We start from the raw sequence: 21,844 nt of genomic DNA on the forward strand, positions 1-21,844 counted from the left end.
CAATCAACTTAAAGTGATTCAAGAAGTGGTTCAGAGTAGATTCACCCTAATGCCATTTGAACTGTGACATCCATCCAGTAGTTCACCGAAGTGTTTTCTACCTTTGGCAAACAGTCCGAGTTACGAATATCCTCCTCTATATCTAAGAAGATTTAACATTTCTCATAAATTCATAACATCCATTACAATTCCTTTTTCCCCTTAAGATATTAATGTGTTACGTGTCTATTTCCTATAGGTACATTGTTTAGTATAACAACACTGACATTAACATAATCTTGTGTTTTCACAGTGCAGTTGATAGGATTGCTAACAGAAGATGGTAACTCCAGGTTCACTGTGTCTTGTAGTGGTTGCATTCGGTAAGACTTGTGAAGTATTTACACATTGCATATTGCTGTTGATTTGGGAAACACTTCACACTAATAAAGGCACTTACAGTGTCATTTTGATCCACCAATTAAATATCACTACTGCTTAAGCATCATTGCCAATGTGTCATCGTAGTTAATGTGTCATAGATGCTAATGTATTTGCATTTCCGCAGGTGTGTGCACCAATGCCCAGGGTAGGCTCCTCTCTCCTCTCCTATCTAACATACCCACCTGCCATTACATTAATTGCATGTCTGTATACATCAATACCGAATAAGGGGTGAAAGTAGGCCTGTGCATACAGATGTGTAGCACCAGTATAACATTAATAGCTGATGTGCATTCCTGGAAAGAAAATAGGGATAATGCTGTCCAAAACTCACATTTGCTATTTAAGTTGATAATACCACACTGTGTGCCATTAGACATTGTATACAATGAGTGATATAGATCTGTAGTGCATGTGTTTATTTTGTTTGTTTGTTTGTTTACCTGGCTATCGTGTATCTGATTTTAACTGATGTTTGTTTCTGCTCCATCAGGTGCATTTTATCCATTTGGATCAGCTGCAGGAGACACGTTCCTGCCACACCCATCAGACCCGGTACAAAATGTTACCCTGCTGCAGCCATTCCCTTACTTCAATCAGACGTACCAGCAGGTTTATGTAAGCATTGTTGAATATTAACCCGAGCACATTCCAAACTTGAAAATGAAAAGATCCTCCCCTTGTGGGGAAAGTTCTCTGAGGACCCTTAAATATTGTTGTGCAGATTAGCCTCCACTGATGATTACTAGCTACTTCAAGCACTCAAGACATGGTAAACATTGACATTTTTCTGAAATGGTGTTAGAGTCCCTTTATCACCCAGTGGGCAGACGGAACGTGTACTGATTGGCTGAGCAGGTGCCCTTTATTCCCCGGTAGCAGGACACCTATGTCATGCGGGCGTGCGGGCGTCCAAGTTGATTCTTTTCTAACTTTCTGGCGAAGTGCCGTTACTAGTTCTATCGCATCTGGTTGTCTAGTCAAGACCGCGTCGTTAGTTCCATCGCGTCTGGTTGTCAAGTCAAAAACCCAGTCGTCAATTCTATTGCATTTGGTTGTCAAGTCACCCCAACATTCTGCGCGCGTCCTTACATGCCTCTGACAGAGGCGCGTCTCACTAGATTATGAAGTGGTGCCCATAGCAACGTACCAAGCGCAGTGGTGAATCTACTTTCTCACGAAGCTGCTGGTAACCGGGTGATAAGCGGAATAGCGGTCTTCGAGGTGTCCTGATATCAAGGGAAAATGGACTTGGCAAAGCGAACAGCCCTTCGGCTGCGCCGTCGGGCTGTTTAGAACGCTCCGCCTCGTCCATTCTTTCCCTTGATATCGGGACACCTCGTTGGCCGCTATTCCATACGTATTGACCTTTATTTAATAACAGAATACTCTTTAGTGATGATGTCACATTGGGGCCTCCCCCTCAGCAGAGAGGCGATAGAATCTTTAGTCTCCAGTAGGGCTGGGCGGTTTTGGAAAAAATTTGCATCACGGTTTTCTTGATGAAAATTGATATCACGGTTTTCTGTACGTTTTTTTGATATGCGACGATTTCCCCCCAAATCTTAATCTTTCTGAGGAAAAGACTGAAATTAAATGTTAAATGAGATAAAATCATGAATTTAAATTAATCTCCATTTATATTTTATAATTTTTTAATTTCAATAATATTTTTTATAATTTATAGTTTACATTTCCCTATCCAACAAAGTCTCAAATTAGAGAAAATGCAGCATTTCATAAAATAGCCTACAATCTTGACCAGGGTGCCATAGATTTTTCAAGGAAGAAGGGTTAAATGATTATAAGCAGCTGTTTTGGGCTTTTTTCAAGACAACCCTAAACAGCTTATTTCGTTCCACACCTGGCAACACTAATTGCTTATTTGTCGTTCTACACCTGGCAACACATCCGGTGTGTTGCGCTGCTGCCGCTGGACTAGCGAGTAAACAACAGTGGGACAGAAACAAAACAGACTGAAGACAGACACGGAAAACAAACGGATTTACTTGACATTGTGTGCATATTGTCTTTGAATTAAAGTCCAAATCCAACGTAGAAGGTATTTTGTCCGGTACGTTGTGTCATATTGCGATGTGTTTCGCTCCTATTTTGCCCCCAAATCATTTCAAACAAATATAGCAACGTAGCAATGTATCTTGTCTGCCCATTGCATTTGAAAGCTAGGCTACTTTAGCTTATGAGCAGTCTCTGGTCTTAACAGCAGTGCTGCACACACAGTTGGGATGGTAATTAAAATTACAGTTAAGAATCAGATAACTGTTGTAGCCTGTTAACATAGCACCACATAGAATTGCCTTTTATTTAACTTTGTGAGATCAAAGGTAGGCTAAATTAATTGAAATGTTTGTCATGATTCATCCATGCTATGTGTGTTCATGTTTCACTCTCACTAGCCTCTAGCACGATTAACCAATTATTTTATTAGTTCAATCAACATCTTACATTGTGGTGACATTCCCTAGTAGAACAGCAACAACAGTGGACATAGCAGAGTTGAAATGAAGTGTCAGAGACTTATGAATTAGAAGAATCTTTGGAAGTGTGACACGGAGTATGAAGCTCACGCACATAACATAGTAGGCTATAAACAACAACAAAACCGTCTCTCATCAAAAAGAGAACCTTGTGTAGTGTAAACCGAGATCACGTTTTTTTTAACGGTATACCGCCCAGCTCTAGTCTCCAGCCCCCAATGTGAAGTCATACAGTATATTGCTTTATGGGAAAAGAATAACTGCACTTTTTCCATAGGTATTGTTTTTGTAGTACCCAACCAAGTAAAATACAATGGATAATAGTTTAAATGTGTAATACAGAACAAAAAGCCACCACCTTTAACATTCTCTAAGGAACTGATAGGTGATAAAGTAGTTGTTGGAAGAGGCACAAGGTCTTCTTGAAAGTTACTGAGGACCCCAAAGGCTCTTTCGGAAACTTGTATTTAAGAGTGTGGAAGAACTAAGAGTTTTCTAACGAACCTTGGAGTTTTTACAACTCTTAGGGTTTGAAGAAAAAAAGTTGGCTCCCCCACAGTGGCAACGGAAGATTCTTTGAAGAACTACACATTTTTACAGTAGACACATTTAAAACGGTATTAAAGGCAGAGTACCCAGTTTGTTAATACGCTGCCCATTCACAAATATTTGCCATTAGTATTTTCCACCACCATCAATTTCTAAGTATTTATAATGACTATTATGGCTTAAGTATTTATTACACTTTTACATTAAGCATTTTATTATCTCTGTGTATGCCATATTGAATTTCAACTAATAAACATCTTTAGATGCCAGTAAATATTCATGAAAATATCAAATTTGGGAATGGGTATCAGTAGCAATGGGTAGCACAATTGCAATACCTTCATTGGCCACAATCCTACATACTCTACCTCTTAGGCAGGTGGTAGCCCCTTAACGCACGCTGTGCATGCAGCTCTGTAAGGTTGCAAGACGATTCGTCTAATGACTTGTTCAGAGGGGACCATTCATATAAAACTTGGGACCATTCGTAGAAGGCATGGGGCGTTTCGTAGAGTACCTGAGGACGTTTCGTGGAAGACCTAAGGACGTTACGTTCAACCCATGCAGACCTTTCGTGTAACTGGGCAGACGTTTAGTTCAGTCTGCCTATTTTATTAGCCTATTATTTTTATATTTTATCAAACGTGTGTGCCTACCACCACAATGCAATGAAAACAAAAATCGAACCATGTAGAAAGTGCGTGCGTCTCTATTTTTTTTTTTTTTTAATTCATTTTAGTTCAGGCTGCCTTTTTTATCATTTGGCCTATTTTATAGCCTATTTTATATATACTATATTGTAACTGACTGCATCTGCCTCCTCCGGAGTGAGATAGCAGCGTTACCCCCTGTGCATTACATGTGCAGCCTATAAATTGGGGTTAATTTCAAATGGCGGGTGAGACTGTCAGGAAGCAACAAGCCGAGAGAGCAAGAGAGAGGGAACCATGAAGTGTGCGCTGAGAAGATCACCATTCACAAGAATCGCTAAAGCCAGACATTGATGTGAGCTGTTCCAATTTGAAGTCTGCAAACAAGGGTTATGCAAATGTGCACTACTAAAATAAGAAAAGATATTCCTTGTGACGATCTGAGTTATTTCTAATGTGTTGGTCACTGATTTGTATTCATTTTTGGAAAGGTATCGGCAGTCTTATTGCTGCCTGACTGGCGCCCATCTCGTAACTTAAAACTACAGTCGGTTGCACCGCTGCAATATCGACGAAATGTTTTAAAATGTAGGCCTACAACAGTAATTTAAAGCTAAGGGATGATGTATTGTCCACACGTGACTATAAGAAAAACGGGGCGAATAACACCCCCGATGCCGAAGGCAGAGTGCTGTTATTCTGCTTCGAAGGACATATCAAGTCAAGTAGGTTTATTGTCAATTTCTTTACATGCACTGGTCATACAAAGAATTTGAAATTACATTTCTTGCTTTCCCATACAGACATAGACTAATCTAGGTAAGGACATAGACAGTATAGACATAGACAGTACTTATACATGGACTTAAGACAGTATGGACATAGACAGTGCTCATACAGACATTTAAAGTGCAAGACAGAAGACTTGTAGAGGACATACATTAAGAGGTATTTGTTGTGCTTTTGTGCTTTTCCTAAAAAAAGTCCTTTATAGCGTTCTGACATGGTAATAGTAGCATTTTGAAGAAAAATAAATATTAAAAGGTCTGTCAAGTACACCAGCAGCAGTGTGTGTGTGTGTGTGTGTGTGTGTGTGTGTGTGTGTGTGTGTGTGTGTGTGTGTGTGTGTGTATGTGTTTAGTGCAGGTAGAAGGTGCGTTGTGCGTCTTGTGTGTGTGTTCGTGTGTCTGTGTGTGTGTGTGTGTGTGTGTGTGTGTGTGTGTGTGTGTGTCAGTGTGTGTATGTTTGGGTTTAGTGCAGAAAGTGCAGTGTGCTTGTGTGTGTGTGTGTGTGTGTGTGTGTGTGTGTGTGTGTGTGTGTGTGTGTGTGTGTGTGTGTGTGTGTGTGCGTGTGCGTGTGTGTGCGTGTTGTGAGTTAGCGCAGGTTGAAAGTTCAGTCACAAGTATAGTACTGCAGGTGGAATGTTCAGTCGCAGATATGGTGGTGGGGGATGGGGGGGGGGTTGTCAGTGGCCTTGCTGGCTAGAGGCTGACATTGGAGGGAGAGTGGGTTGAGTGTTCAGCATCTTGATCGCTTGGTGCATTGTGCTGCTCGCCAGCCTGGTGGTACGGGAACGGAGGCGCCTGTACCTCTTTCCAGAGGGCAGGAGGCTGAACAGTTTGTGTGCAGGGTGGCTTGTGTCTTTGATGATCATCAGTGCTTTCCGGGTGAGGCGTGTGGTGTAAATGTCCTGCAGGGAGGGGAGTGGTACTCCAATGATCTTCTTCGCTGTGTTCACAACACGCTGGAGTGTCTTCCTGTTTTTCTCCGTGCAGCTTCCTCCCCACACTGTGATGCAGTTGGACACGACGCTCTCTATGGTTCCTCTGTAGAATGTTGTCATGATGGAGGGTGTAGCACTTGCCTTCTTTAGTTTGCGCAGGAAGTAGAGACGCTGATGGGCCTTCTTCGCCAGTGATGTAGTGTTGGTGGTCCAAGAGAGGTCGTCGCTGATGTGCACTCCAAGGAACTTGGTGCTGCTCACTCTCTCCACAGCATCGCCGTCGATGGTCAGTGGTGGCAGTTGTTTTTGGACCCTTTGGAAGTTGACAACAATCTCCTTGGTCTTGTTGACATTCAGCAGGAGGTTGTTGTCTTTGCACCATCTGGCCAGCAGGTCTACTTCTTCTCTGTAGTGAGTCTCATCGCCCTTGGTGATGAGGCCCACCAGTGTTGTATCATCCGCAAACTTCACTAGATGGTTAGTGCTGTGGGTCGTTGTGCAGTCGTGTGTCAGCAGCGTGAACAGCAGGGGGCTGAGAACACAACCTTGCGGAGCCCCCGTGCTCAGGGTCAGGGTGCTCGAGGTGTTGTTCCCTACCCGTACTGCTTGTGGTCTTTGCATCAGGAAGTCCAGCAGCCAGTTGCAGAGGGAGGTGCTGAAACCTAGTTTGTCCAGTTTTCTGATGAGTTGTTGTGGTATTATGGTATTGAATGCTGAACTGAAGTCAATGAACAGCATTCTCACATATGAGTCTTTATTGTCCAAGTGGGTGAGGGCTGGATGGAGGGCAGAGCAAATTGCATCCTCCGTGGATCGCTTGGCTCGGTATGCGAACTGGTAGGGGTCTAGGGTGGGGGGTAGGGTGGCTTTGATGTGTGACAGGACTAGCCGTTCGAAGCACTTCATGATTATGGGCATCAGTGCTACAGGACGGTAGTCATTGAAGCATGATGGTGATGATTTCTTCGGCACAGGTATGATGGTAGCAGCTTTGAAAAGTGATGGGATGACTGCTTGCTCCAGAGAGATGTTAAAGATGTCTGTGAAGACATCCTTCAGCTCTTCTGCACTATATTTTCCGTAGTCACGTGTGGACAATAGGCTACATTATCCCGCTTATCCCGCCTTTACCAACATTAGAAAGCATACATAGCTAACCAGTAGTTTATAGTAACAGGTTTATTGCCATATTATAGCGTGCACAACGAAAGATAGTTCGTGGAACGCTCATAATTTAAAAAGAAAGAAAGGAGTCGCACACTGGAGCTGAATGCAGAATCAAAAACTGTATTAAACAAAGCCGAAAAAAGTAAATAAAACCAACAGACAGGGGACAAACGTTCGGGTCTAGCCCATCATCTTCCTTTTCGTCCCTTTCATTATACTGCTCTTGGAATTACGCACCGAGCGATACGCTCAGGATATGACATTGGCGCGGACGCCACCCCACCATTACGCTCATAATTTAAAAAGGTTAACAAGCAACAGAGTTTGGCTACTTTCTAACTTTCTAGCCACATTGCGCTTCAAACTGTTTGCAGGCTGCCTCGTTCACTGCGCGATATCTACTAAACTCGGGTTCATAACAGGATCATTTCTATCTGATCGGCGACAGTATTCCAGAAAAAAACATAGACAACCCAAGCACTGATGTGCGCCCTGACCATCATCATTAGCCTATCGATCCTGCTACAGGCTGAACACTGTGCGCCGGATGGTTGGCTGGAGGAGGCAGCGCTAGCCTAAAGAGTAGGCTACTTTACCCTTAAAAGAAACTATCAACGAACTCCTCACTTGTTAAAAAAATACTAGTGTTAATAAAAGATGTCACGTCAGCGGCCGGCGGACAGTGACAGTTTGCTTTCTTGAAATAACAACACTCGGACAATAGTGTAGACTGGTGCGCTGGGGTGGGGCAGGGCTACTGAGCTGTCTGCTACAAGCTGTCGTGCCGGGACATGGGCTGTAGGTATCCATTGCGTGCGGCCGGTCGCTTTGGGAACTGTGGGTAAGTTGCATTTAGGTAGGATATTGCGCGTGTTATAGTTGAATTAAGTAATTGACGAGCCCACATCCGGCAGCAGTGGCTGAGTGTGTAACTTAACTTAACTTTTGTAGGCTACTATCGTCCGACTGTCTCCAGATTGTGATTATTTATTCATTTATTCAAAGACGATAGCAGTTTACAGACGCTGCTGGCTCCATGGATATTGTGGGGGTTTTCCCTCCTAATTGAAGGCCTATGTTATGAAATTATAAAAATAAAACTACCATAACTTTTACTCCTGTTGTCTGTCGTTCCTGAATTGTGGTCTAAATTTCACCTCTTACAATAGTGTCCAGTCCAGTGAATGATCCTGCATCCATGGCTAATTCGATAAAACATACTAAGCGAACATGAAAAAAATGTGAAATTAAAACAACAGCGTGTCAATGCAAGCACTTTATTTATCATTTAGGCAGAAAGTGCAATGAGTTAATAAATGAAACCGTGTACAGGTCAGTGCTGGTAAAAAAAAAGAGATGGTAGGCTATGTGAGAAGGTATCTAACCTTTCTCACTGCATGACTTGCACAAAGTTGATGCTCGTTTGGTGAACTTCAAAACCTGCGCTGTATTCAATAAAAGCTGGGCATAACGCACGGTAAATAAAGAAAAGGACATGAATCAAATCCCAGGAAAAGACAAACCGTATCCCGGGAATCCCGGGAAATAAGTGATTCAAAGTCACAGTTGGCCTATTCAAATTTGTCCTCAAATTGCACCAAATCTGGATGGTAATCCCATATATGTGGTACATATGTTGTAGCCTACTTCAGTTGTTGGTACTCAGAATTGCATTTTTGTCGAGTAATGTCCATTTGAACCTCACGTGAAAGTAACGGGGATTGTGCTGCATTTGATGGATGGAGCTGATATTACGCACATAATTCCACTGAATAAACATCCAACTGCGACCCAAACGGTAACTTGTCGTGGTAGTCTATGTCGAATGAAGATTTTATTTCCCTCCCTAAAGCAGCTGTATATTATAGAAAGTTCATATTTTTATTAAAATATAACTGCGATGCATAACGGCAAATAGACTATATTTTACGCTCAATCCTCTGCTAACAATGAGCGGCTGCATGAGCAAAGTCCTAAAACTCAAGCAGATATCCCACTGTGAGAAGGCAGTCTAACCCTTTTCACTGATGTTAATGGCTTGCACAAAGTTGACATTCTGATTAGCTGTATGGAGGGAACAAACGAGTATGGAGGGAACAGACACACTCACTCGAGCACGCACTAAAGGACAAGTTGCAACTGGTCGTGGAGCTTGCGCCGAGAACTAGCCAGGGGGATTTTTTTCCTACGTCGTGGCTGCTAGGTGGGATGTGCACTACGGTAGCACTTCATCGTTGACTCGAGGAGATGTCTTTAGCGGGAGCATTTGAATGTATAAAAGGGCGTTGAACACAATGGCTATGGACCTTTTCAGTATGCTTGGGAGTACATCAATATTCTGCGTCTTGATTCACCGTTGGTGCTTGTATCAGCACGCCAAAAGTTACCTCACTAACGTTAATGCTGTGCTTTGCTGAGTAACCTAGCCAAATATATCCAGATGATTGTGAATTATGCCAAATAAAGTCTGCCAACATGTATTGCCATTCTAGGAGCGATAAGGAGAATGCTGCACAGGTGCGGAGAAAGGGTTCCTTTGACACAGAGAATGCTGCATGTGACGCAGTATTTAGGTTGCAGGTTTCAGGCAAATAATGGTGGTCGATACGCCCTAGGTCCATAAGACTAACAGTAAAACAGGGACAATGACAAAAGGGATGAATTGCTTGAAAATCAAAAGGGACAGAGCGAAGTTATGACAACAAATTGACGTGCACCATTATGCAAGGCTACATGTAGTTATGATGGGTTAACCAATCAGTTACTGTTGCGTTGATAAAGATGACTTCAGCGCAGGATATCAGAAATAAACAAGACAGCGCAGATGGCTTTTCATTTTTAATATGGCCACATTATCTTTACTTATTTACTTGTACCCAGCACTTTTCAAACCTTACTCAGGTTTATGATAATTGTCTGGGCCAGCACTTTTGAAATCAAACGGACGCCCTTGCCTGCATGACATGTCATTTGCATGATAAGAGCATGGACGATCACGGCCATTAGCGAACACTTTATTCTCAACAACTTCACACTAAAAGAAATGTGTAGGCTATTCCGAATGTGTTCGTCGTCGTTTTCAGCAAGCCTGTCGTTGTCATGAGGACCCAATTTTTTCTCAGAAAACCTAACATCACAGTCCTCCTTGCGGACTCATCTGACCGCAGTCTTTATTATTTGGTGTTGGTAGGCTACTGTCTGTGCATCGTGTGGCATGGACATACATTGGTACACACATGCACACACGCACACAAGACGGTTCAGTTCAACGTTTATTGACCAGCAAGCGAGCAGCGCAGTAGGCTACCAGCTGATTTGCTCTGGAATCTCGAAGTGAAAACTGACTTTTCTTGGGAAAAGTGTTGCAAGAACATTGAACTCATTTAGTAGGCCTATCATTGTGCAAAGTGTGTGTCGCAATATTGTGCTGGGGATATGTGTTGGGGATTGTGTCTATTTTGTATGCGCAAAATGTAACCGTTTGTGTGTTTAAACCAGTCGGTTTTGTTTTATGTCTAGTCATCCCGCACGTGAGAAGCAACCATTCCAGCGAGAGTGCAAATTACAAGTAGCCTACATCTGACACGTACAAATTCTTAAGAAAGTGAAAGGTAATACAAATAAAATAATTGCTCAAGAACTTTCAAAATGAGCATTAAAAACAGTTGACTTACATTTTTAAATCAACAAAGACAGTTAAAATGAGCGTTAATAACAGCTGATTTACATTTTTAAATCAACAAAAACAAAAACAAAATAAGCAGCCTGAAGGGACATTTAGTTGAAACCTAAGGATGTTTAGTTCAAATTTAAGGACGTTGCATAGGTCTTTGTGGTAGACAGAACGTCCTAGACGAAATATCCCATGTCTTATACGAATGGTCCCAGGTTTTATACGAATGGTCCCCTCAGAACAATTCATTAGACGAAACAAACGGTACCCCTCTGTAATAGTCACTGAAAACACTTTACTGGGTTAAGGTACAACTCACTGTTTTTCTTTTTTTCAGGTGGTTTTCCATGGATACCTTAACTTCTTTGAACCACCTACAACTCAAGATTTCATCTTCCCCATTAGAACAACTATAGACTATAGTGAGAGAGGTAACATTTCTTATCAGCAGTACACCACAGGTGATGTCCTTACCACTGCAACTCGAGACATCAACTCCTACTTCCCCAAAGAGACCTTCACTGCGTCCTGGGTGTTTGTGGCCACTTGGGACAGAGTGGTGCATGATAACAACAACGCCTCAGTAACCAATGACCAAGTAAGTCCATTCTGCTATCAACAATGCTACATCATGACAGCAACTACTATGACTGACTAATGAAAAATGCACGTCTGCCTCCTGAAGGTAATTGTAAACCTTCAGAGCTCTGATTGGTTTAACATCTGTTAAGCACACACCACACTCAGAGTTGTGACAATTGGGATACAGGAAGTCGGTTGGTGACATGATTCAAGAGGATTCAAATAATTCTAGGCAGCGTCTTTCTGTTTGCCAGAGGCTAACATAGATAGAACCACCACATAATAAGCAAAGATGAAGTAAAAAATGAATTAAAATGAACTACATTTACCTACACTTTCTGTGTTCCTCGGACAATTCCTGGAACTATTTTGGAACAACGTCAATGGCGATCTGTGCCTCAAAGGCTCCATGAGCTGCCATTGTTATGTAAAAATGGAACACTGAGGTTTTACTTCCATGGCTCTGATTAATAAAGAAAATTAAGAGCATCCCCTTTGAACATGATAATGGAGTGTGGTCTGATATCCTTGTGATTTTGACGTTTATTGGGTGTTATAAAAGTATCAATGAGTTCAGTGTAGCCAATGAAGAAAAAGTACAAAAGTACATTGTTCACATTATCTATCTCTCCCTATTCTCCGTGTTCTCTCTCTCTCTCTCTCTCTCTCTCTCTCTCCCTCTCTCTGTCTATCTGTCTGTCTCTCTTACTGATTTTCAGGAGGCAACATTCCAGGTGGTTCTGATTTCTGACGGTGCCGTATCATTTGTCTTACTGAACTACGGTGTTATTTCACCTCCCCCATTAGGACGACTACAGGTGAGATAATGAAACACATTTCATATACTATGCTTGTATTGTTATTTCATTTGATTTCTTACCTGGCCATCTGGAGGTCTGTTTGTCTGCTCGCAGTGTGTAGAGTCTCCTGCGGGTGGCACTAAACGCACAGCATCACACAGCATCTAGCATTGGTCAGGGGGCCAAGTTACCATCTCTGACTGCTCTTGTTATTACCTCCGCCAAGGAGGTTATGTTTTTGGTCACGTTGGTTTGTCTGTTTGTTTTTTGTCTGTCAGCAGGATGACTCAAAAAGTTATGAACGGATTTGGATGAAAAATCGTGGAGTTGTTGGAAATGACAAAAGGAAGTTATTACGTAAATTATGGTGGTGATCCGGATCCAGGATGTTTTTAAAAGATTCTTCACCATTGTGGGATAGGACGAATTTTGACATTTCAGTTTCTCACCCCACAAAAAGAAGGCAGAAAGACTTGGGGGGGAAAATAGGGGGAACATAGTAACATGTTCTGTCAAACAGCTTCCTTGGCAGAGGTCTTGCACTCTCTGACTCAGGGTGTATGCAGGGTTTTAAAAAGTATTAAAAGGTGATAAATTAAAAAGCCAAAATTTAATGGCCTTAAAAGTAGTAAATTTGCTATAAAGGTATTATTTTTCGGAAAACTAGGTATTATTTTTTGTAAGTTGTACCATTTTGACCAAAAAAATGGATGATTCTGTATCTGAGGGCAGTCATGGGTACGCAATCAGGGCGTCAGGTTGTCAACCTGGCAGGTTGGTGGGGGGAGTAATTAACCAGTGCTCTCCCCCATCCTCCTCCATGACTGAGGTAACCTGAGCATGGTACCGTCCCGCCACACTGCTCCCTTTCGGGCGTCTTTGTGCAAAAAACGAAAGTGTAATGTAATGTTAAGGAGGTAGAAATTACAAAAGATGTCTTGTTAATACTTGCATCAGAGTGTCGTGATGGTTGTAAACAAAATCTAAAGGTAGTGAAAAAGGGTATTAAATGGTAGTAAATTTGACTTCAAGATTGATGTATATACCCTGTGACTGCATTTGTAGTTAATATTGCTGTTGAAGAAAACAGTCCTGACCCCCTGTAAGAACCCAAAATGTAATAACTGCCCATAACATAATAACTGCCCATAACATAATAACTGCCCATGACCCAATAATTTGGGCCCATTTAAAACGTAATAAAGCCCATAACATAATAACTTGCCCATAACGTAATAACACTTCCCTACCCATAACGTAATAACATTCGGCTCAATATGAAATGATCCGGATCACCACCATAATTTACGTAATAACTTGTTCCTTTTGTAATTTCCAACAACTCCACGATTTTTCATCCAAATCCATTCATAACTTTTTGAGTCATCCTGCTGACAGACAAAAAACAAACAGACAAACCAACGCGACCAAAAACATAACCTCCTTGGCGGAGGTAATAACAAGAGCAGGTTATTACGTTGTTGGCCGAGGTTTTCAGAAAGGTATGTAGCACAGATGAGTTCAGTGTTTGCAATGCACATTACTATTTTACTGATAAAATTGAGAATACTGTATGTGTTTGTCATAGGGAGGGAAAGTAATCTCATCGCCCCCTGCTGGCAACGTTCCAACCCCCTGCAACAAATGAATGTTTTTTTTCTGTGAAAAATTACATCTCGGCCCTGACGACGAAGTAGAAGTAGTGGCAGTCATATTATGGGCATGTTGGCCCGTTTTATCGAACCAGGTGGTAAAATGTTCAGTTTTTCACTGATCTGAGCTGATTTTAATATTCTTTAAAAAGCTAATACAGAACTACACTGACTGGCATGTGTGGCTTGTTTACTCCATGTAATTAGCATAGCCAAATTAGCATAGCCAAACATGAGCCAGAGAGGTGGTTACTCGTCACCACAGAAGCCATCATATCTACTAGAGAATTTAAAACCATACCAAAATGATCGCGTGTATATATGTGTAATAAGAAGACAATGTGGAACTCATAGGATTACAAGAATGTGAAGATATGCGAAGAACTTGCGTTCGTTCGCGTTCATTTGTTTCTCTGTGTTGTCAACGAGGCGCGAAGCACAGCATGCTGGGAGCTGTAGTCCGTTTCCGACCAGATTGGCACAATTTCTATTTTTCCTAAAAGGGCAAAAAATGACTTGAGATTTTCACAGGTAGTAGTTCATGCTATTGTGTACGCTGAAAAATGTGTCTGGTGTTATAGTTCCAAGTCATATCTTTGTGGGATTTTTTTAAAAACTTGTCTATGGGAGTTTCAATAGGATCATCCTGGTGTTTGGAACGTAACCGCTAGGATCGCTGTTTTCCACTTTCCCTCCCAATTATTATAACTAAAAAACGTAGTAGTAGTAAGACTATTTGATTTCATACATAGGAAATCCAGAGGATAACAGATTAAAATATCCAGTTACTGTTATGTGTTGTGACAATACTGGAGGTGAGACGAAATATGAACAGTCATCTGTGTCATCTGTGCTACATACCTCTGAATAACCTGCCCATAATGTAGGCTAATAATGCTGGCAGACAGCAGATTTACTCAACCCTCTCCTAAACAGGATGTATTTGGTCATTTTTTAAGGTGAATGTAAAAAGTAAAAAAGGAGCTTTTTTAAGTTATTGTAAGGCAAATAATGCCTGCCAAATACCTCAGAATATTATATTAACAGAATGTTATTACATTATTGGTAAAGTAGTAATATGACTATGTTATTGGCAACTTATTACGTCATTGGCTTTATTACATTTCAAATGGGCACGAATGATTACGGTACTGGAAGTTATTAGCATAATATTAGCATTAGCAATTAGAATATTATTACGTTATGGGTAGGGAAGTGTTATTACGTTATGGGCAAGTTATTACGTTTTGGGCTTTATTACGTTTCAAATGGCCCCAAATTATTACGTTATGGGCAGTTATTACGTTTTGGGTTCTTACACCTCCTTTGCTCCTTTTCCTCTTCAGGTTTCATATACACGCAATGAGCTTGGTCTTCTAGATCTAAATCCAAGCTGCTTTCCAAATGACACTATTGATGCGGTGAGCTTGAAGACCTCCAGCAACGTCAATGTGGCAGGACGATGGGTCATTCCAGCCTCATTTCAGTCAGACTTCAGCTGTGAGCATTTGCTTTCTTCATGATTGTATTTACAGTGAAAATTGAACTGTTAAATATCATCGCCAAGTTTAACATGCAGTTTTATTGAACGCACAAACCCGAAGGCATGACAGCACCTGAGGACAGTAGTGCACAGTAGCCGAAGACATGGTATTTTTTGTTCAGCCCTTTCCAATATACTGGACAGCTAATGGGGGCATGGGTTTATTTAATATATTTTTTAAATGTTTTAACATACTCCAAATACCAATCCAGAATCTTAGTCTGTTAAGATGTTTCAATGAGTATGTTAACGAACGGCATGTGACTGGAGAAACCCCTTGTCTGATATTTATAATGACATGCTTCTTTAACTACTCGCAGATTCGAACATCAGAGACAGAATAGATGTTGATGAGTGCATCCATGCGAGCGGCCATTGTTGTCTGCAACAACTGATTTCCCCCTTTTCAACTACGTTTAAACTTTGCCTACGTCACATCTCTGAAAATCCCGATTAGTTCGGCTGGGTCTGAAAATTCTCCAAAGCCAAGCGGGGAATACACAAGGGTCTGGCAAGAGCAAGGTTACCAAACCCATGCCCCCCATCAGCTGAAATACACGAGGGTCTGGTAAGAGCCAGGTTAAGAAAACCATTAGCTGACCAAATATATCCGGCGTCTTGAGATACTGGCAAGCCAAGGGTAGAGTGAGGAACGCAAAGGCATGTTGAAATTGGCCAGAAATCTCCTTTATGTTACATGATCATGATGAGGGATGTGAGTTGTGATCTGAGCCCATTCTGTTGTCCATGTGCTCTTTGGCAGGCTCGTATCCTTCAGTACAACCTGACGACACACCTGGGTTAGGTAAGTAGCCTTCTCCATTCAGATTCATATTTTTACCACCTTACTTCAGCAGAAAAACTCACAGAGTTACACATGTGTTTTTGGAACTGGTAACCGGGTGGACCTCAGGGTGCTTAACAACCAACCAGTTTAACTAAGGCAAGAACAGTCGCACAACAGATGAATTCCACTGTTTCAGATGTATCTTGTCACACGTCCACCTTTACATGAAGGCCGTGCACTATGGGTTTTGTCGCCCCTCAGTGGACAGATATGACAAATCAACACAAGTATTATTAATTCTTACCTGCTTCCGGCAAAATGTGAAATAAGCAAACAGATATAATATGAAGTCGCTTTAAAACTCTTGGTTTCTCATTCATGTACCTATGGGTTGTTTGTAACATACTGAGCATGTTCCCTTCCATAGACTATGTTGTGGGCATGCGGCTGATGATGTCATCATCTCTTCGTCTGAATGAGACTGGGATTGAGGACCAGATCCTACCCCAGGTGAGTAGAGTAAGACTACTACAGTTAAGTCTGTGGTCTGTGAGTTAAGGACTATTAATAATAAAATAATCATTATTATGATCATTATTGTTATTTTTAGTAGTAGTAGTAATAATAATAATAATAATAATAATAATACTATTTAACCTTGGTGAGTAGAGCAGGACTACTACAGTGAAGTCTGTGGTCTGTGAGTGAAGGACTATTAATAATAAGATAATCATTATTATGATCATTATTGTTATTTTTAGTGGTAATAGAGTTCTTCAGCGGAAGCGGAAGCATGTAGTAGATTGTAGTCTTTCATGTTAGCATTTAAGGACGTCCTGGTTCCTATCGGCTTCCGGCCTCCATTGGGAATGAATAGGGGTAAATTTCAAATAAGCTCCGAGTGCAAGCACGCGCTTAGCGAACCCCCGCAAACTGTCGAGGGTGTTAAAAATAGGCTGTAGGTATGACATGGTTGATCATTTTGTGTCAAACTTCGACATAAATACGATGTTGCGTCCATATGCTAAACCCGGAAGCTTTTGGTGACTACAGAAGCGGCGCCTGTATCTAACGGCATGTACGTGCGGAAGGTTGTACCCATGGCAACCAAAGGAAAGTATGTAGTTCGGAAGTTTTAATGATCAGAAAGGGGTTAGCAATATTGAATTATAATCGTCGTGATTTAACATGTGAATACACCAACATGGTGATACGATCCCTTCCACTAATGAGAAAGGGATGCGGGGACACGCTAATGTTCGTTGTTGCCGTGCAACTTATATTTTTGCCAAACCTGAATCTCTATGGCGTTTTGCAATGTAAAAAATCGCCATGGAACCGGTAGTCCAAACGCCGCATACAAGTTGACGTCAACGCTGAAGAGCTCTATAGTAATAATAATAATAATAACTGTTAATATACTCACTGTATCACCTTATCAAAATTAACCTGAAAGAAAACCCACACAGGAGACAGAGGTAGCTTTTAACATTCTGCAGCAGAATGGGGGTCCTGTTCATCACAGAGATGTTACAGAAATGATACAAGCCCCGTCTGCTAACAGCGGTGGCATGCCTTTATTAACTTCTAACAAGTAAACACTAACGTCATCTTTCCTGAAAATGCATATGTAGAAGGAAATAGGAGACACACAAAGACAGGAAGAAACTACTATATTTGGTCTGTCTGTCTCTCCTTCCGCGAAGGCCCCTTCTTTGATGTAGAACTTCCACGGAGGCCCTCTCTGATGGAGAACACGTCAAAGAAGAATAAACATAAAAGGTCATAGTTCTGCTAAGTGGTAACTCGTCTGGGACAACCTTGGGAGAGAAGTCTCCTCATGGTACAGATGTCACATAATTCACAGCAAGAGCTCGCACAGGAACAGAGTTTAACCAAAGTTTAACCAGAAACATAGAAAGCCAAAAGTCCTAACTACAGGTTATACTTTTATCACATTTGATATTTTCAATAATACATATATAAAATGCAGAGAATTTCTTAACAATAACAATCATCATAATAATAATAATAATAATAATAATAATAATAATAATAATAATATTTAACCTTGGTGTGCTGTGTGTTTTCAGCTCAGGGAGTTCTTGAGACAGCGTGGAGTGAACATCACTGGGATACGCCTGCGAAGCTTTTATGAGAAACTGCCCTGAGACAGAAAGAAGGAAAAGACATGGAGGAGAGGAGCGGAGAGGATGGAGAAACAAGCGAGGATAAAGAGAGGACGGAGAAAGAAGAGATGATGGAGAGGTTGCAAGCTATACATAGCATATTTCATCAGAGTGTTAGTTGTTGAAAGATGTGGACTGCTTTTCTGAAACCTATAGTTGCTAGCTGTGTTACTTTGTCGGTTGAAATGTAGTTAATTACCCATTGACAACCAAGTAGGCCTACAGTAGCTGACCAGTAACAACACTTTAGGAAAACTTAACTATTTTCCAAGTTTTGACTATAAATAATAAGTTTAGGTCTCATAACATCTGACAGCTAATAAGCCTAATGACCTAATAAGATAATCTTACAAAATCGTGAACATATTCCCCCTCCAATTTTTCTCTTTAGTTAGAAAAAAATACTTAAAGTTCATTTTAGGGGTTTTGCTTGTACTACATGTCAAGTATATGTATGTAGTGAAAGACTTTTGGTAGCTGTCCTGGTTTAGTTAAAGCCGGTCTAGGTAATTGTCAAGGTGCTGCCATGATGCCTTTCCTGAAAAGCTGCACTGCCCTAAACTGGCATTAATTTCCTCCTGGGGATTTGTAAAGTAACTCTACTCTAAATCTTTATACAGTAATTACCCTTCACACTTTTAATGTTTTTTTCTTCCAGTAGCAGTCAATTCAAATGTTATTATGTCTGCTGTGGTAAATAAAGTCAGATTAAAAAAAAAAAAAAATCTTATATGCCTATGTCTGCTTTGGTAGATAAAGTCAGACTTTTTAAAATCATATATGCCTAATCGAGTACATATTACACGTATTTATCCCAGTGTTCATCTCCACTGCATTTATTGACCTGCTCAGAATCATCGTTCTCACTGTTTTAAGGGTATTACGAGAGACTCCACTCTTCCGGATGGTACTGCACTCTAGGGGCGCCAACGGAGGAGTCCAGACTCTATGCAGAATGAATGGGCTGCACTCTCTCGAACTGCAGGCAGGCATGGGTAAAATAGGGAGGGGGGGAGGTTGTTTGTAAAACTGGCTGTGAACACACACACACAAACAGACAGTGCAGACCCTAAAGAGGAAACCTGCGTCCTGAAGCGTGTATGTTGATGAAAAATTCTGAAAAGTACACTTGTGATGCTATTTTTAGAGGGAAGAAGCTGTTCCAGAAGCATAGGAGATGTTTGTTGCTATAAGACATTAAACTACTGACTGGACTGAGAACATTGTCAGGAATGCCTGTGTCTGTGGTGCCCACTGCATATCTGAAGTTAGTGTGACCATCTGTTATCTTATTTCGGAAAAAAACACCAGTCGAGTTTCTGTACAAGTTAACGGTGCATGGTCAATTCTGTTTCAACGATGCGCATGCAGCCAAATTACGTCATTCCTATCTGTTTACAAACAGTAAAGGGGTCAATTGGGAGGGAAAGGAAACTCATCACCCTCTGCTGGTAACCTTCCTAGCCTCTGAATAAAATGAATGGGCTTTTTTCTTTAAAAAATTACATCTTGGCTCTGACAATGTTAAAGTGGTGGCTGTCATATAATATGCATGTTAGTCCATTTTACCGATTCAGGGAGTAAAATGTTTGGATTTCCACTGATCGGAACTGTTATTAATGTTATTTAGCACACACTTTGGTGACAGTGTTTTCTCTGCCTTCTCCACTGCCATTGGCTAAGGAGTCTCCCTCTCCGCTGCCATAGGATCACAACAGGATCAATGACACATACAACAGTATGTACAGTAATAACACGCAACAGCAGTGTTCATTTCGTCAACCAGGATGTTGACAAAAATATTTTGTTAACGCCCCTTTCATTGGTTCACCATACGAAATTTTGATTAAGCATACATCTTCGTTCTCACTGGAGAACGGACTTCTCGTGATCGTATCGTTCTCGCAGGAGAGTGGCTGTCCACGTGGTGGACCAACCATCAAAGTGCTTCACGGTGTCCGCAGGGACCACTGCACTCAAGAGGCTGAGGTAGATTACGTGTCGTATTGGGCAAGATCGCTGGCCGTGGTGCTGAAGTACTACCACAGCCGAGAAATGTCTACAGAAGTCACTCATATGAAAGCTACAACCCTCCCGAATGAAAATGTATATACAAAAATACATTTCATGCACCAAAGAAAGATTGACCCTTTATTGAACACAGACAGGGCAGATTTTCACAAGACAAAAGTTTTGTCGCCTATCGAACATAATGTGAAAATGAGCAGATAAGTCACTTCAAAACACTTCAAATACGCAGATCGGGTGTCATACTTAATCACTGAATCACTCTCACCTCTCCAGAAAATCAACTTTGGCCTTAGGTGTATGTTTAGGGTCATTGTAATCATGGAAAGCAACACAATGAAAAACAATGAAGATCAATGAGAGATGGTGACATATTCGCTATTCGTAGAGCAATACATGTTTAACTTCATGATTTAATCAATGATAAAAGCCCTCAAACACCTGCAGCATGCATGCAGCTCCTCATAAAAGCTGTATCCGTACCATGTTTCACTTTAGGCACCATTTCTCTTTTTTCATATTCTTCATCTCCAACACCATACAGTTTTGATGCTATCAGTTCTAAAATGATTGATCTTGGGATCTTGACTTCAGAGTATGAGTCCCATTAGCCTTCATTTTTGTCAGAATTAGGCCTGACATACTCTTGGCTGGCTTTTTTGAGACAGGACAGTGGGAGGGATACAGACATGGGAGGGATACAGCTCTTATGTGGAGCTGCATGCCTGCTCCTGGTGTGTGAGGGCTTTTATCATTGATTACATCATGAAGTTAACTTTTCACATTATGTTCGATAGGCGACAAAACTTTTGTCTTGTGAAAATCTGCCCTGTCTGTGTTCATTAAAGGGTCAATCTTTCTTTGGTGCATGACATTTATTTTTGTAGATACATTTTCATTCGGGAGGGTTGAAGCTTTCATATGAGTGACTTCTGAAGCCAAGTGATTAATTGAAAGTCAGGTTATTAGCTGTTATTCCAAACAGATGGATAGGCGACAACTCTTTTGGAGACGGGTGTATCTATGCAGTAAACATGCTCGAGCTCAGGAGTATGGGGCGCCACTGAGAGCTCGGGCAGTGCAATATGTGCGAACTCTGAGCGGACACCCCCCGGCAGATGATGATCGGAGAGCAATGGAGTGATGTGAACTGGGAGGAAGCTAGGGCAAGACACCTGACGAATCGATTGAACAGCGTTGGAAGGGAGGTGAAAGGGGAGGTGGTGGGTACGAGCGAGAAAGAACATTTCTGACTGGAGACAGGCGAGCGGAGAATAAATGCTGTACAGTTAATTAAGGGGCGTTCCAAATTCCAGTGTGCTGAAATTCCACCAAATGACGGTGGTAAATCAGGCATGCCAAATTTCATTACGCTTCTCTCGAACTTTCATTTTTAGCAAAACGTGCATTTATCCCGTGATGATGACGCACAAAAATTGCTTCCAGAAAACAAAAAATATGACAATAAAAATTGTTTTTTGTTGACGAGACTAAGACAAGACGAAATGTACAAGCCATGGACGAATGGACATAAAACAATGTAATACTTTGTAATTCATTTGTAATTGTTAATACAAGTT

General features: G+C 41.3%; 1 protein-coding gene across 3 annotated transcripts in view; it reads left to right on the top strand.

Annotated features, from left to right (window-relative positions):
* LOC134439079 (sushi, nidogen and EGF-like domain-containing protein 1) overlaps positions 1–19,044 on the top strand; it is an 83,485-nt gene extending 64,441 nt beyond the window's left edge. For 2 of the 3 annotated variants that reach the window (XM_063188934.1, XM_063188927.1), the window contains 9 exons: positions 298–362; positions 548–568; positions 917–1,041; positions 11,021–11,281; positions 11,985–12,083; positions 15,064–15,217; positions 16,024–16,065; positions 16,475–16,557; positions 18,141–19,044. In XM_063188934.1, the coding sequence (XP_063045004.1) occupies positions 320–362; positions 548–568; positions 917–1,041; positions 11,021–11,281; positions 11,985–12,083; positions 15,064–15,217; positions 16,024–16,065; positions 16,475–16,557; positions 18,141–18,218 (906 nt within the window). In that variant the 5' untranslated portion in view covers positions 298–319 and the 3' untranslated portion in view covers positions 18,219–19,044. Of the gene's footprint in view, positions 1–292; positions 363–547; positions 569–916; positions 1,042–11,020; positions 11,282–11,984; positions 12,084–15,063; positions 15,218–16,023; positions 16,066–16,474; positions 16,558–18,140 lie in introns of all 3 variants that reach the window. The other variant, XM_063188918.1, reaches the window with a different exon arrangement.
* The last annotated feature ends 2,800 nt before the right edge of the window (positions 19,045–21,844 follow it).

The sequence above is a fragment of the Engraulis encrasicolus genome, chromosome 2 (genome assembly GCF_034702125.1).
Source record: "Engraulis encrasicolus isolate BLACKSEA-1 chromosome 2, IST_EnEncr_1.0, whole genome shotgun sequence".
NCBI classification, from domain to species: Eukaryota; Metazoa; Chordata; class Actinopteri; order Clupeiformes; family Engraulidae; genus Engraulis; species Engraulis encrasicolus.